We start from the raw sequence: 14,692 nt of genomic DNA, 5'->3' as shown, positions 1-14,692 counted from the left end.
GGTCAGGTTGACTGCCCGCTTCATTCTCAAGCGCGGAGTCGCCTCTCGGCCCTCAGGCACATGCAGCAGTCCCACTCCTGCTTCCTCTTCTCCGTCCCTGCAGGTCGTACCTGACTCCCGTGCGGGATGAAGAAGCCGAGTCCTTGCGGAAAGCGCGCTCCCGACAGGCGCGGCAGACACGGAGGTCTACTCAGGTGAGCCTGGCCCTGCTTGAAGGCCACTGGGTCCGATTAGAAAACGACGGAACGAGTGCCCCAGTCCGGCCGCTGCAGTGCGAGCTTGGCCGCGCTGGCACAGACGCTGCACACCACACAGAGCCCGGTGAACTCTCACTTCTGCTCCTCCTGGCTCGGAGCAGGCTTACTGCCTTGCCTCCCTAAGACTCATCATTCCACTTGTGCTTAAGGGGCCAACCCTAAGAATTCCTGAAGGAGAACCGTCTGGCAGTAACTCAGAATGTTAAACGTAGAGTTGCCGTGTGACCCGACTCAAGACAGAAGCACACGTCTGTACAAAGACATGCACACAGATGTTTATAACAGCATTATTCACAAACTGAGTGTCATCTCTGGCCAGCGTTGACTTGCTGTGTAGACCAAACTTAGGTGTGGAGTTTGCAGGCTTGCTGGAGCAGCGAGGTGGGCATCGTGGGGCTGGTGGAGGGCCAGGCCAGGCCGTGGAGCAGAGCAAATAAATTAAGCAGTTAACAGAAAACCCCACAAACTTCCACTGATTAACGAATGGATAAACAAAACGTCACATGTCCACATGGCAGTTACTGTTTTGCAGTAAGAGGGGAGTCCCACACACGCCAACACTGCAGTGAGGACAAGCCGCTGAGTGGCAGAGACCTGGCTGCTTCGTTTGTACGAAAATGCCCAGGACGGGCAAAGACCCGGAGACAGTGGGTGGATTAGGGTTTGCGAGGCTGGAGGTGGGGACTGGCTACTTGAGGGTGTGTGGTCTCTCTCTGGGGAGATGAAATGTCCTGAGGTGAGGTGGGGGTGTGAAGACACTAAAATACAGCGCATTGTACACTTTCGAAGTGTGGGTTTTATGATATGTGGGTTCTATTTCAATAATGCTACTAGAAAAAGAAAAGAAAGGATCCCCATGGGAGGCTCTGAAGTAAGAAGTCGTCCGATACACTTTGTAAAAGTCACAGGCAGAGAACAGATGGGCGTGGTCAGAGGGGGTGTGTTCCGAGCGTCGTCGGGGGGCGGGGGGCAGGCTGCTGGACGGTGGTGGGGAACGGAGGAGGGTGAGCCGCAGGCGAAGCTGTTGGGCAGGGAGGCAGGGAGGGGTGAGGAGGGCCCGGACGCACACACAGGGCTGAGAAGCCCGCTGCTGCCGTGGAGAGGTGAAGTCCCACGGCCTTCGGTGCAGCAGGGGCCAGGCGGGAACACCGAACGGCCCTGTGTGCTTGGGGGCTTTGTTGGAATTTGCTGCTGTTAGGTCTTCCCGAGCAACTCTTGCTCACCATCCAGTTCTTCCCGGGGTGCAACTCCTGACCTTGTGACGCTTTCCCAGGGCGTGACGCTCACCGATCTCCAGGAGGCAGAGAGGACGCTCAGCCAGTCGCGGGCAGAGCGTCAGGCTCCCGAGCCGCCTGGCCCGAAGCCCACGGTCCCTGGGGGCCTTGAGAACAGCGCCCAGGAGCAGGAGGCAGCGGAGGGCCCGCAGCCCTGGGGCCGGGGTCTGGACGCAGAGGTGAGCCGCTCGGCGCTGCCCTGCTGGGCCCATCTGCGTGGCCACGTTACCCTCGTACGATCTCTTTCTCCCCTCGGGCGTTGATTCCTGCTTTTTCCCGGTTTTATTGGGATGTGGTGGGCATGTAACATTGTGTTAGTTTTGAGTGTACACATGACAGTCTGGTACGTGAGTATACGGTGAAATGACCACATGAGTTCAGTGACTGAGTTTAACTCTCTGCTCTGGAAGGAGAGGTCCTGGAGAATAAAATGCAGATAGAAACATAAGCGTTTGCTGTTTGCTTTGTGCCAGGCACTGTTGAACTATGTCAAATGTGTTAAAGTGTTTAATTCTGAATACAGTCCTTGGAGGTAAACATTCCTGTCCCTTTTTTAAACATGAGGAAGCGGAGTCACCGAGAGAATAACTTGCTGGCGTTTTGCGCAGTGGTGCGGTGGCTCCGCAGGCACCGGCCCACGGGCAGGCTGCCTCCACGGCTCGGTGTGCTGCTCTCCCAAGAGCTTACGTGCGCCCCAACCCCATGAACATGACACCTGGTTTTCCCCAGTTGCTCTGGTTACACCTTTCATCTCTGCACTGTCAGCACCAGCCCTTTCCGCTCGGTGCCATGTCCCCGATGGGAGGATAAATTTTGTGGCCACCATAGTTCCAGGAGAAGGAAGTCCTGCTCTAACTGTGGGCGGCTGGGCCGCAGAGCGCCCACCCAAGGCTCTGTGGTTTACTTTGCTCGCTTGTCGGCTACTGTCTTCTGTGTACTTACCACTGGGCGCTGTTCTAAGCACCTGATGCCCTGTCGGCAAGCCTGGTTACGGCAGTTGCTGGAATGCTCAGATCTGGTTGTTCTCAGAGAACTCCCACGCCGTTTACTCACATTCCTGAGCTTTTTGTTTTCCGAGGTTCGCCTTGCCCTTCGGTTCCCCTCTTTAAGAAGGCCGTGCACCCTGCCTCCTGATTTCTTCCAACTTCAGAGGAAGTTTTATGACCCGGCGGGGCACTGCTTCCTAGGCCCTTTGGTCTACTTAGGAATAACTGTCCTGGGCTGCTGTCAACCTGACGGTGGTACCAGAGCGGGAGTCCAGGGGCTCTTTCCTTTCTGGCCGATTAACCAGCTCAGTAGCTCTTCACTGGGCATCTGCTACTTACAAGCATCTTGGTATGGAGAAGCCCGTTTTTAAAAAGCCAGGGTCCCTACCCTTTTGCTGGACTTGACCTCTGACATCTCGTCCTGTGGATCATTCCAGCCTGTCTGTCGTCGCCTGAGGTGTCCAGCTCAGCCCGACAAGCCCACGACGCCAGCGTCGTCCTCTGAGGCCCGACCCTCTCTCTGCACTGGTTCCCCTCTGCTCCGGATGAGCAGACCTTCCGACCCAGGTCCTGGGAGTTCAGAGATGACTGCGGACGGTGCGACGGCAAAGGAGAGGGACAGAAATGGTAAGGAGGGCTTCTGGGAGTGTGGACCTCCCAGCAGCACCCCAGGTTCTCAAGACCCGTGCCTTGTGTTCTCTCTGACCAGAGGGTGAGGAGGCAGAGTTGGATGACGCGTCCTCCCACAGGCTGACCGTCCGTGAGAGGAGGCGGCCCAGGGAACGCCGGAGAGGCACGGGCATCAATTTCTGGACACAGGATGTAAGTGGGCAGGCTGTGCCAGGACTGGTCACACTGTCCCGACCGTGGCCCTCGTGCTGAGCTCAGGAGTTCCACGTCATGCCCTGAATCCTGCGTGGTCGGGAACAGAGCAGAGGGAGGCTCACCTGGGGTGTGACTCATTTGGAAGGTCCCTGCGGTCCTGGGGCCTGGAGCGGGACTGAGCGCGGGGCGGGCAGGCAGCAGCCAGTGGTGGAGGTGGGCACATGGAACGGTCACAGCTACCAGACAGCCAAATAGAGCGAGTGGGGGAGCTTGTCTGACATCACCCCTCCTCCCGGGGTCCCAGAGAGTCATGAGGTCAGCAGCACCCCCGCACGACGGAGCAGGTTCTAGCTGAACGTTCAGGAGTGTGGTGAGAACGTGAAGGGCCTGGGGGTCTGTAAGCAGCGCGCGCTCACCCGGCTCACGTGCTCCCCTACTCAGTTTTACTGCTTTGGAGGAAAAGAGGAACAAATGATATAAAACATTAACTTCAGCTTTTAAACAAAGACAGGCGCTCCAGTGCTTGATTACAAGCACACATTCAGGACTTTGATTCACCCCCTTGTTCCCACTGTTCTCACTCAATTCATGTGGGCATTTTAGTAATCGAGCGGCCAGCACAGTTGCCTGGTTACCAGGGACACGTTTGAAATTAGACAGGCCGCCTAGTGAGGCCAGAGGTGAGACAGTCCCAGCCCTTGATTAGCGACGGTTAGACAAGCGCTGTGAGGCCGTAGGACCGGGCTGCGGAGGTGGAGCCAGGTCTGTCTTTCGTCAGGTGCTCCCCGCCCGTCGGGCACTGGGCTTCCGACTGCAGGCGGCGGCCCGAGCCGGCCTGTGGCGACGCTCAGAGCAGCAGGGGCGGTGCCCCCGGCGGCAGCACTCCCTGCCAGGGCACGCGGCTGATGGGCTGTGCTGCTCCCGGGGCTGTGACTGTGACACTCCTGTTTCTCTCCCTCCTTCCTATCCAGGAGGACGGAGCCGACGTCTCTGACGAGGTGAAGGCGATGTGGGTAAGTCGCAGGCCTGGGAGGCCGCCTCTCACACCCAGTGTCCCTCGAGGGCTCAGCCCTGCTCGTGTGCACGCAGGTTTGGTCGCAGGGAGAGCAGGCTCTGTGCGGGTCTGGCCCAAGGGGAGTTTGGAGGCAGACTTCCTCTGAGATGGGACAAGTGCTGGGCGGTGTACTGCTTTCTTCTTCTGTTCTTTTTTCATCGGAAGAGTCTTCAAGTTCTGTAGCGCTCTACAGTCTTCAGGAGTTTCGGGCGTCCTGTTTTCTTAAACGGTGTAACAATGGCAGGCTCTTGTCCAAGTTTCCTGCTGCCAGGCCCTGGCCCAGTCGCGGTGTGTCTTCATCCTCTGCGCAGGAGTGAGCAGTGTGAACATCACACCGTCCGGAGCTCGCTGGTCTCTGACTTTCAAACGAGGTAGAGCTCTTACGGGACTCAGAAGCCTAAGGCTGGCCCCCAGCTCCTCTGCGGCAGACGGCTGGCTGCCCTGCTGCCTGGGCTCTCGTGAGCCACTCACGCGTGATGGAAAGTTAGTGGTTTTCTTACTGCTGCCGCTTTTCAGGAAGGAAGGGGTTGGTTCTGACTAAATGAGCTGAGGCTACACGAGCATTTCTTTGGAGATTATGTAAAAAAATGGCCTTTTCTGTTCCATGCCGTTACATGATCTAATGCTCTCAGAATAGATTTAATGACCCGTACGGAAAAATCAGCAACTAGTCCGTTTTCAGCAGAGGAAATAGAAATGCCCTGTTTTGTCGTTGACCTGCCCGTGTCCTAGTCCAGATCCAGAGCTGTCAGCGGTGGCTTCCGGCCCGCAGGCCCGTGGTGGTGCGCGGCGAGCTGGGTGGTGGAGGCGGGGGCTGCTTGCGGGTGCAGGTGCCACGTGGGGCTCCCTAGGCAGGCACGGCGTCTTCACCCCTTGAACTTAGAGAGGCTGTGAGAGACCGAAAGAGTGAATGTAGGAAAGTAGTGGGGAGTTGGAAAGACCTGCAGAGAGCATCTCAGTCATGATTACGGAGGTTGAAGTGGACCGTCCCCAACAGGGGCTGTGGGGCTGTTTTGATCCATAAAGAGAACCGTGGGAGGAACAGCGAGGAAGGCCTGGTGGTTGTCCGGGGTCTCTGCTGGCCTCCACCTGATGGAGAGCCCACGCCCCGGGCACCACGGGAGGAAGCTGAGATGCTCATGGGGCCAGGCTTCCCGGTTACATTTTAGGACTGTTACGAAGCTCCTTTCACAGGTTAGAGAGCTGTGGCCCGGGGGGCTGGGACACGTGGGGACATGAAGCTCCCAGGTGGGCCCTGCCGCGTCCAGGGCCTTCTGGCGGCCTGCTTGGGGCTGGCACGCCTCCTCCGCCCCCTTTGCCATCTAGTTTTTTACTGAGCCGGTTACCTGTCTGAGTTGACTTGCTTGTGGCGTCTCACCTCCTTGAGTAAGGGAAGGTCGTCTGGAACGGCAACTGCTGAGGGTGTCCGGACTCCGTGGGTGGGCGGGCGGCGCCCCCTGCTGGCCTCGGCGTGGGAGGCCCTCGAGGCGTTTCCCACCTGTGCTGCCTCTTTTACAACCGGCTTCCCACTTGTGGTTGTTGAACGAGCGCTTTGAGCTGCTGCTTTCCAGACCCTGGGCCGTGACCTTTGTCGAGTTAGGTTATGGTGAAGAGGGTGAGCGATTGAAGGACCGTGCTGGGTCGCTGGCAGCTGGCAAGGTGAGGGCCTGTAGGGGGCGTCCTGTGGGGGTCAGGAGAGGCCTGTGAGAGGGTGTCCCTGGAGCCTGGACTGGGAGCACGTGCGCTGGGGGCCTGGAGGGTGTGTGTGGGCGGAGCGCTGTGGGCAGAGGGGCAGCGCTGGCCCGGCTGTGAGGTGACATGCCTGGGGACCACCAGTGGCTAGCATGCCAGCAGTGGGCGTGAGGGCTCCGGCTGGTGTCCTGAGCGCGTGGGAGACACGTGTCGAGCTCCGGACAGAGGAGACAGGGTGGTACTTAACCCTGAAGCGCCCCCACCCGCTGCTCTGAGACACACTGTGAGGGGTCCAGGTGGTCCAGGGAGAGCTGATGGGGGTGCTGCGGGCCAGGGTGGCCACGCCTAGGAAGGTGCTGAGATGTCTCTGCGTCCTGGACGGGTTTGAGGTGAGAACCGGGAGGGTGTCTGGACTGGGTGTGATGTGAGACTCACAAGGCTCAGGTGACACCTATCTTCCAGCTGAAGCAGCTGGGAGGTTGGCGTTTTCATTTGCTGAGGTGCAGAAGACTCTGGGAGGGCCAGGTGTGGTGGGGAAACAGGCATTTGGGTCTGGCTCTCGCAGCGCTGTGTTTCACGTATCTGAGTGGCGTCCAGGAGGAGGGCGGAGTCAAGGTGAGAGGTGAGGACCAATCACACAGCAGCTAACCCAGCCCCAGCCGGGAGCCAGGACGGGTCCCCGAGGGAGCACGTGGAGGCAGGGAGGCCCGAGGACCCAGAGTTGGCCGCAGTGGCAGTCGGGACGTGGGGTTTCGGAACTGAAACAACTCTGAGCTTCTCATTTTAGAGACCAGCTGAGGCCCAGAGAGACGTGCTCCTGGCTGTGGCTGTGGCTGCCCTGCAGCCCGCGGTCACCGTGGCCTCTCCGTCTGTCGTGCCTCTTCCGTGACCCCTTAGGATGACCCGGGACAAGACCCCGGGCACTCCCCAGTGGCCCTGAACTCTCTGGAGGAGGTGCTTCCCTTTCCTGGTCTGTAGGACGGGGGTTTCAGGTCGTTTTCTGAACGGGGGCGAGGGTGAGCACTGACCGTGGAATCACATCCTGTGGGTTTGAAGTTAATTCACCCACAGGAGGGAAGTGGCTCAGGACTCTGGGAGTGTGCCTGAGGGACTCTGAGACAAATGCTGAGGGGGTGCCGGAGCAGGAAGGCAAGGAGCCAGAACTTAGTGTCTGGTGTGTGCAGAGCTGGGCGGACAAGAGCAGGCCGCGTTCCCCAGGCTTTCCGCTTTAGGCCTGGTGTTCCCAGTGGCTCCGCTCCACAGCTCTTTGCTGCCCCCTCCACCCCGACCCCACCTGCTCTGGGTAAGCAGTGGCCCTGTTTCCTCTTTGCTCTGATTGTCCACAGCTTTGCCTCTGGCCGACTGTGGGTCCTGCTCCCTCCTGCCGCATTGTTAATCTGGTCACTAATCTCCTGAAGTTCCTCTGTCTCTGGGAGGCCTCCAGGGGCTTCTGTCCATCTGCGCCCGCTGGGCGTCCTTGACTCTCCTTTTAGGTAAAATCCTCGGAGGTTTGTGTTCCCTTCTCTCTGGGGCCTGATGGCCTAATATGGTAAGGTATGTCCCGGACCAGCCTGCGTGTGGAGAGCCTTTGACTCACTTTGCAGGCACGGTAGGTGAGCCGTCAGAACTGGTTATTCGTGTAGAGAAGGAACATTGTTCACAAAACACCGTAAACAATCATAATCTTTTCTTTTTTTTTTAAGCGAGCTTCTCCTCCTTTTAAAAGAGTGAAAAGATAATGCAGATTTTCTCCCTCAGCTTTTTTATCTTTAGCCGGAAGAAGAGGACTAGCTTGTCCCCAGAGTGAGAGGGTTCTGAGAGGTCTGGGAAATTTGATGATAATGCTCAGAGGACAAAAGGAGGGCGGGTTTACTGGGTGGGCTGTTGTGAGCCCCCAGAGCGGTGGCCGTCTGGGGAGGAGGTGGGGACAGAAGGACTGGAAAGCTGCCTCTGCCCAGACCCGGGAGGGTCTGCCCCCGACACGGAGACCCCAGGCGCAGTGGCGCGTCTCTCCTCGCTGCGTGTCTGCGCTTGCTTTGCGACTGTGGTTCCTAGGATGTGGCGATGCTGAGTTTTCTATATTTGGGTCATTCTTGTGCCTTGCTCTGGCCAAGCTGTATAAACTATCTGAGAACAAAGTTGCTTTTGGCATCTTCCTTTTAAGGACTCTATTAATTTTAGATCGTGCCGTTGCCAAGCAAATCTCAGTAATCAAAGCTCGCATGTATTCCTTTGAGACCCTGTAATTTTTGGACTCACTGTCCCATTACATCAGTGAATTCTGCTTTAGTCAGAAATCTTTTTTAAGATAGAATAAATTGATCTTAGGCTATCTGTTTGGACTTGGCTTGAACGTCTTATTTAAAGATGTGGGAAGTTTATCAGCTACCAAAGGTGGGGTAGTTAACCTCTTGACCTCTTTTTAAACCCCGGTGTCTTCCTTCTGCCTCTGACTGCCCTCTAGGTGTCAGTTTGTGTGAGTGGCCTGTGACCCTGTGACTCTGTGGGAGGGACACCGGTGAGCTCGAAACTGCTGGAGCTTGTTTTTTATGATTACAGAGGTAGTGCGTTATGCTTTAGGAAACGCATGAAGTATGGGAGAGTGAAAGGAGCATTTCGGGGGGTGGTGCTTTCAGGGTCCGCGGCGACGGGGATGGTGTGCGTGCACTCCGGGCGCGCCCCCCGTGACGCACCGTCCTGCAGCCTCTGGGCCTCGTCTCCCTGAGCGGTCGTAGAAGGAACCTTTCTGTGGCCTGAGTCCAAAATCAAGAGTTGATTTTTTGTATAAACTCACAGTTTCTGGCAGTGGTGGCTCCAAAATTCCAACCACCGCGCAAACGGAGGGAAAGCGGTGATGCAGTGGTGCCCGTCCCTGCGTAGCGACCTCGTGAGCCGGCGTGTCCCCCAGGGCCACGTCTGGCTTCCACCTTCTTGGTGTTGCTGGCAAGTCAAGCCCTGACTCCTCTGTCGTGCCTGCTCGTGTTGCTGGACCAGAACTTCACATGTTGGAATACTTGTCTCCTCATAAATCACTCCCCCTCCGTTTCCTCTTCATGTTTTAGTGTTGTTTCTGCATAAATTTAGCTGAGTTCTTCATGTAAGAGCTTCATTTCCAGTTGGGGTGGGCGTCTTAGAAAACACTTGTCACAGTGGGGGCTTCGTACCCCTTTAAAGAGCAGGGAGAATTGTCCGCGTCCTTCACTCACAAGAAGATGCTGAAATCCTGCTGAACCTTCTGCTGGTGGTTTTCCTAAGTTGTGCTTTTCAAGAACAGCTAACAACTTTCTTAAGAGCAGGATCCTGCCCAGCTGGGCGTCCCCAGGCCCACGCGCCACCGACATGGAAGCGCTGGGCGGGTCTTTCGAGTGCTGGCTTCAGCTCTCTGAGGGAAGTGGTCCTGCGCTGGGACTCTGCAGCCTCCGGGAGGCTTGCTCCCCTCAGTGGGGTCCGAGCACTCCCATGGTCACTGGGGTCTTCCTTTCTCCCGTGGGCGGCGTGGCCAGAGCGCCTCCACCCTGATGTCCGCCTTCTAGCCCCAGGCCTGAGGTGCCACGTCAGTGTGGGGTTTGTTTGCAGGCCTGCCCACAGGACGGGGGCGGGGGCACTGACGGTCGTTGCTGTCCTGGGCTGTCGGGGATTGGGCAAGTGACCCGTCCCCTTCTCCTCCCTCCAAGTCCATGTCCCTCCGCAGGGTCAGGAGTCAGGTAGCAGCCACTTACGGACACGGGTTTCTCTAATCAGGAAACCGTGACATTATGTCCAGGTAGGTTCCTGTGCGGCCCCTAGGTGCCGACACAGGCGCCGCTGCAGTGCGTGCTTCCCCAGGTTTTAAACTTTTCTTTTTCGGGGGGTGGTAATTAGGTTTATTCATTTATTTATTTACTAGAGGAGGTGCTGGGGACGGAACCCAGGACCTGGTGCGTACCAGGTGCGCACTCTGCCCCTGAGCTGTACCCTCCCCCTGAACGGTTTTCTTATACCGGGAAGCACACCGACGGCCCTGACTCCTGGGCAGGAAGAAGGGACACTCAGCCCTTTAGCAAACTTACAGCTCAGAGACTACAGCTCTCAGTGCGGTCTTGGAGCCACAGCTCTGCTTCTGTTTCCGAGGCCTTTGCAGGTCATGGGAGCATTTTAAGAGGGAGATAACAAGTTACGGTGGTGCTTTGCCTGTGGGCTGGGCGCTTTGCGAAGAGTTTGACCGGACGGGTGGGCCACGGGACCGTCTGTGCTGACGGGCGCCAAGGCTTGCGTTTCTCCTGTGTCCAGCGAGGCCCCTTGCGGGCTGTGGACGGTCAGCGCCCTGTCTGAGCCCTCAGGAGGGCAGGCGTTGCGCCAGTTCTCCAGCAGCAGGGGCTGGGGCGGTGGTGCAGGCCGGCCCGGTCTTCATGGTGGCACGCAACCCAGAGGCCAGGACTCAGCAGACTTTCCACGTCAGGGGCCCGGTGCTAAGTAGCTTCTGCTCTGGGCCACGCCGTCCGTCACCACTACTCAGCTCCACTGCTGCATGGACAGTGTGTCGTAGTGGGAGTGTCCTTGTCCCAGTAAAACTTTATTCACCAAAGCTGGCTGGTGGGCAGCCTCTGCTCCAGGTTACAGACTCAGAAAGTGCCTGCTGGTGTCAGCATGACTCAAATACCCGCTTTTCCCCATTCGAGCACTTCTTCAGTAAGTGAGCATTTTTCCAGTTCCTGATTCCTTAGTATCTGCTGGCAGTTGGTGGTCAGGGAAGTCACCTGTTTGCAGGGTGCATGACCCTGTCCTCACCAGGACCAGCCTTAGGGATTGTGGTCACCCTGCTGAGCGTCTCCTGGTGACAGAACTCGATGTCATGCAGTTCAAGGAAAAGGCTCATGTACCTCGGAGTCTGCATGGTGGCCCCAGCCCAGCACCGCCTGGAGGCTGAAGCTGCCATCCCAACCGTGCCGTCTCCTTCGTGCAGACCACGGAGACAAGGCACCCTCTGTCCTGGTGACTGCGTATCCAATGCCCTCGCTGGATTGGGTGAGCTTCCCTGAACCAGCCTCTGTAGCCGGGGATGGGTGGTCCTGAGTCGGGCCGTGGAGCGTGGTGGTCACGACCCTGAATCAGGAGCCTCTGCACTACTGCGCCCTCTGTGACCTCAAGGAGGGACGATGGTGCCTTCACACCGTTGGGAGGGTCCTGGCGAGTGGTGGTAGCAGGGCTGGTGGGGATGGGTGCCCGCAGGACACGGGAGCCCCGCCACCAGGAGAGTAGGGAGGGAGTAGGTGCCAGGAGCTCCCTGCGCCACCCCCTACGCGGACAGCACTCTGGAGGGCTTGCGTCTGGGGACAGGGACGTCGCCCGGCTCGCGGGGGTGCTCAGGAGGTGGGGGGCCGGGTTGGGGTGGTGCTGACCTCTCTCCCTGCCGACTGTGCTTTGTGGTCGGGATGCCCACGGGGGCTGAGAGCGTCTAGTCAGTAGCGTCTGCTTTGTGGGCCGAGCTCCGTGGTTTGCGGGGGTCAGACAGGTCTCGCCGTTGTGCCATCAGGAGGCCGTGGTGACACCCAGGCTTGTGCTTCCCTCGCCCACCTGCCAGGCCTGTCCGCACTCGCTGCGGCTCCTGCGGGACCTTCCAAAGGAGCGAGAAGCACAAGGTCCGCCCTGCGGAGCACGTTCCACACGTCCCGCCAGTCACCAGGGAGAGGTCGCTGCAGGGCCAGCCGGGGAGGTGTGGCCACCTGTCACTGTCAGGCCCTTGGCCGGCGACGTCCAGACCCCCATTTCCTCTGACTGTGTCTTCCTTTGTGTGTTTACCTTCTCATTTACAGGACGCTTTCAGAGAGAAGGCCTGACTCAGCCTCCCCAAGACTATTGTAGTATGAAAACTAAGGAGGTTTTATAGGAAACAGCCTTGAGAGGTTCTGGGCTCAACTGAATGGCTTCCTCAAGGAAGCTCTCCCTGCCCTCAGTCTCAGCATCACCCCAGAAGACCAGCGCAGACAGCGCGGTCGTGCAGCAGGTGGGGCTGAGGAAGGAGCGGAAACTGGGAGTGGTGACACCCGCTCTACCCTCAGTGACAGCACATCGCAGCGGACACGCCGCTCCCTTCTGGGCATCTAGGGTAGCTCCTTCAAGAAGGTGTCTTCCAGAACTTACTTCCTAAAAATGTTGGGTCTTTTAACTGCAACCTGAGCTTAAAAGAATAAATTTGATTTAGGTAGTAACGATTATGAGGAACCTATTTTAAAATGGAGTAGTTGACAGATAGAAGGAGGGGTACGTCGCCTCACTGGTATTCAAGTCTGTAAATGACAATAATGAAATAGGATTTTTTCACCACCCAAAGCAGACAGATTTGGGAAGATTGTGGCCAGTTTAGCTGAGAGGACAGTGAAATGGGTCAACCATCAAAAGCCTGAAGTTGGCCCTTTTTGGAAGTCTATCTCTAGCAAACAGTCCTAAATATAAAAGGGGAAAAGGCTTCCCTACAGAAATGCCGTCGCCAGGTGTGTTCTGCGTGAAGCTCCGTGAACGCGAGTCATTCGGGAAACGCTAGCACACCTGCTGTGGGCGGCGTTTGCTGGGCGGCACCGTCCGTGTGGCGGTTTGAACGGTGGGGACATTCGAGACCTCCTGGAGGTCCAGCCTTCCGGCGGCAGTTCAGTAACTGGACCCCAGCAGCAGAGGCTGCAGTCACCACTGGCTTCGCCTCTCCTGGGCCGCCGGCCACTCGGGGCTGTTTCCTCTGAAGAGCTGGCAGCATGGGGTCCAGGGTCGAGCGACACCCTGGGTGGATGGCACCATCACCGCTGAGCCCAGTCTCGGCTCTGGCTGTGCTGGGAGGGTGGAGACGAGGGGCGGCGCGCCGACAGCACTTTCCTGCCCTTCTTTGTCTTCCGGACTCTCTACTGAGCCCGTTGCTCGCATGATCGTTTCTGTGCCGTGGCAGCACAGACTCTCAGAGTGCACGGGTTTGGACATGAAGTGAAGGCTTTTGCACGAGAGCAACCCCCCCCTCGACCGTCGCCGTTTCTGCCATGTGGAGCCTCACGTGGACGCCGCCCGCACCTCTGTCCACACACGCAGCCGTCTGGGTGCCCCATGCCTTTCAATTCAAGCCGTGTTGTGGGACCACCTTTGGAGCCATGTCTGTGAACTAAAACACCACATATTGTGGCTGCTCAAATTTATTAACGAAGCTGCCAAAAAACATTGATATGTGGGAAGCAGCCACAGAATTCCTGAAAAACTGGTAACGTGCACCAGACTTCAGGAGTGCCCTTGGAGTCTTGAGGACCATGTGGTTGGAAGCCAGGCTCACCTTCCAAAAGGCATGTCTCCACCCCGCTGTGTCTGAGGAGACGGGCAGTGGTGCAGGACCTGCGGCATGCCCCAAAGCAGACTGCGAGGGGATTGCGGTTCAGGTCCGGGCCCTCAGAGGATCCCACGCCTTGCGCTCCGGCTGAAGTCACAGAGCGATTGTTCGCTAGCTCGGCCGTCTCGCAGCCGCGGCTCCACTCCAGCCCTCACGAGGGCTGACGGGGAGGCCCTTTCCTGGTCCTCTTAGCCAGAAGCATTCCCGAGTTTTGTTCTGCAGTCAGTGTTGTTTTCTGCACCAGAAGAGCTTGAGAGGTGCCGATGGGGACCCTTGAGCTGAGAAGGCGCTCACAGACCTTTCTACTTTTGAAAGCAGCCAGTTCCAAGAGCTTGTATGTAGCATAAGAAAACAAAGCCTCTTCCGGTTTCACAGTCTGACAGGACTGTGAGGGTTGTTCTCGGCAGTTGTGCTACTTGGCGCACAGTTCTGCAGGTGTGTGTGCACGTCAGTAGGTGTGTGCTCTGCCCTCGGAAACGAGGAGAACCAGTTTGGCTGTGAACCGTCTGTTGCTCCCCCTGCCTCCGCGTTCTCTCCTTCCTCATAAACTCTCCCGTCTTTGCCTCCTCAGTCTTCACTAGGTGCAGGTGTTAGGCATGTTTGTTTCAAGCACGTGAGCATTGGGGCCCCTTCTCCAGGCTGGTCGTCTGCCAAGAGGCGCACGCAGCAAGCAGAGCAGCCGGAATGCGTCTCTGGACGTCGCGGTTACGGCGCGTTTGGGCGGCGTGCGCACAGACTGAAGAGCGAGGCACCACAGCCCCCGCTTCCCGTGGTGATGACACTGCGCATCCGGAGCTGTCGCTTTACTGAGAATTTAGGGACAGAGGAGTTGGAATTCCAGGTGCGCCTTTCCTGAGGTGACAGTAGGGCTGTGCTGGTCCCTCTAGTGAAAGCCCTCGGCGACCTTCAGGGCATCTCCACGCAGGCCGCAGACCACACAGGACTCGCGGGGCCCCTTCAGGGCGTCTGGCTGCCTGAGTGGGGGCCCCTGACGTGGGGCTGTTCTCCTGGTGGTGCTCCTCCCAGGCCCCCCCCTCCCCCCCCCGTGCGTGTCCTGGCGCATTCACACTCACATTCACTCCTACGTCTTCAGTTTTTGGCCCACTTTCCCTGCCTGCCTCCCGCCCCAGTGAGACGAGCCGCCACTGCTCGTGGCCGTACCCTCTTCTCGGACGAGGGGAGGACCGGAGGGAGGGGCAAGGCGGGTTCTCCCCTCGGCATCTGGGATGGAGACCTTGGCATCGTCCAGGAGCCGTGTCCCTGAC

At 58.0% G+C, this 14,692-nt stretch overlaps 1 protein-coding gene across 18 annotated transcripts in view; it reads left to right on the top strand.

Moving 5' to 3' along the window:
- PPP1R12B (protein phosphatase 1 regulatory subunit 12B) overlaps nucleotides 1–14,692 on the top strand; it is a 135,396-nt gene that overhangs the window by 75,290 nt on the left and 45,414 nt on the right. For 14 of the 18 annotated variants that reach the window (XR_012501744.1, XM_074351467.1, XM_074351466.1 and 11 more), the window contains 5 exons: nucleotides 104–194; nucleotides 1,531–1,710; nucleotides 2,955–3,144; nucleotides 3,227–3,339; nucleotides 4,314–4,355. Coding sequence is in view for 15 of the 18 variants with exons in the window: in XM_074351467.1 (XP_074207568.1) it covers nucleotides 104–194; nucleotides 1,531–1,710; nucleotides 2,955–3,144; nucleotides 3,227–3,339; nucleotides 4,314–4,355 (616 nt within the window). In the remaining 3 variants the exon portion in view is untranslated. Of the gene's footprint in view, nucleotides 1–103; nucleotides 195–1,530; nucleotides 1,711–2,954; nucleotides 3,145–3,226; nucleotides 3,340–4,313; nucleotides 4,356–14,692 lie in introns of those variants that run through there. The other 4 variants (XR_012501745.1, XM_074351481.1, XM_074351483.1 and 1 more) reach the window with 4 other exon arrangements.

Source organism: Camelus bactrianus, chromosome 23, assembly GCF_048773025.1.
Source record: "Camelus bactrianus isolate YW-2024 breed Bactrian camel chromosome 23, ASM4877302v1, whole genome shotgun sequence".
NCBI classification, from domain to species: Eukaryota; Metazoa; Chordata; class Mammalia; order Artiodactyla; family Camelidae; genus Camelus; species Camelus bactrianus.
The sequence above is the reverse complement of the archived record's forward strand: the minus strand, read 5'-3'. Positions and strand labels throughout refer to the sequence as shown.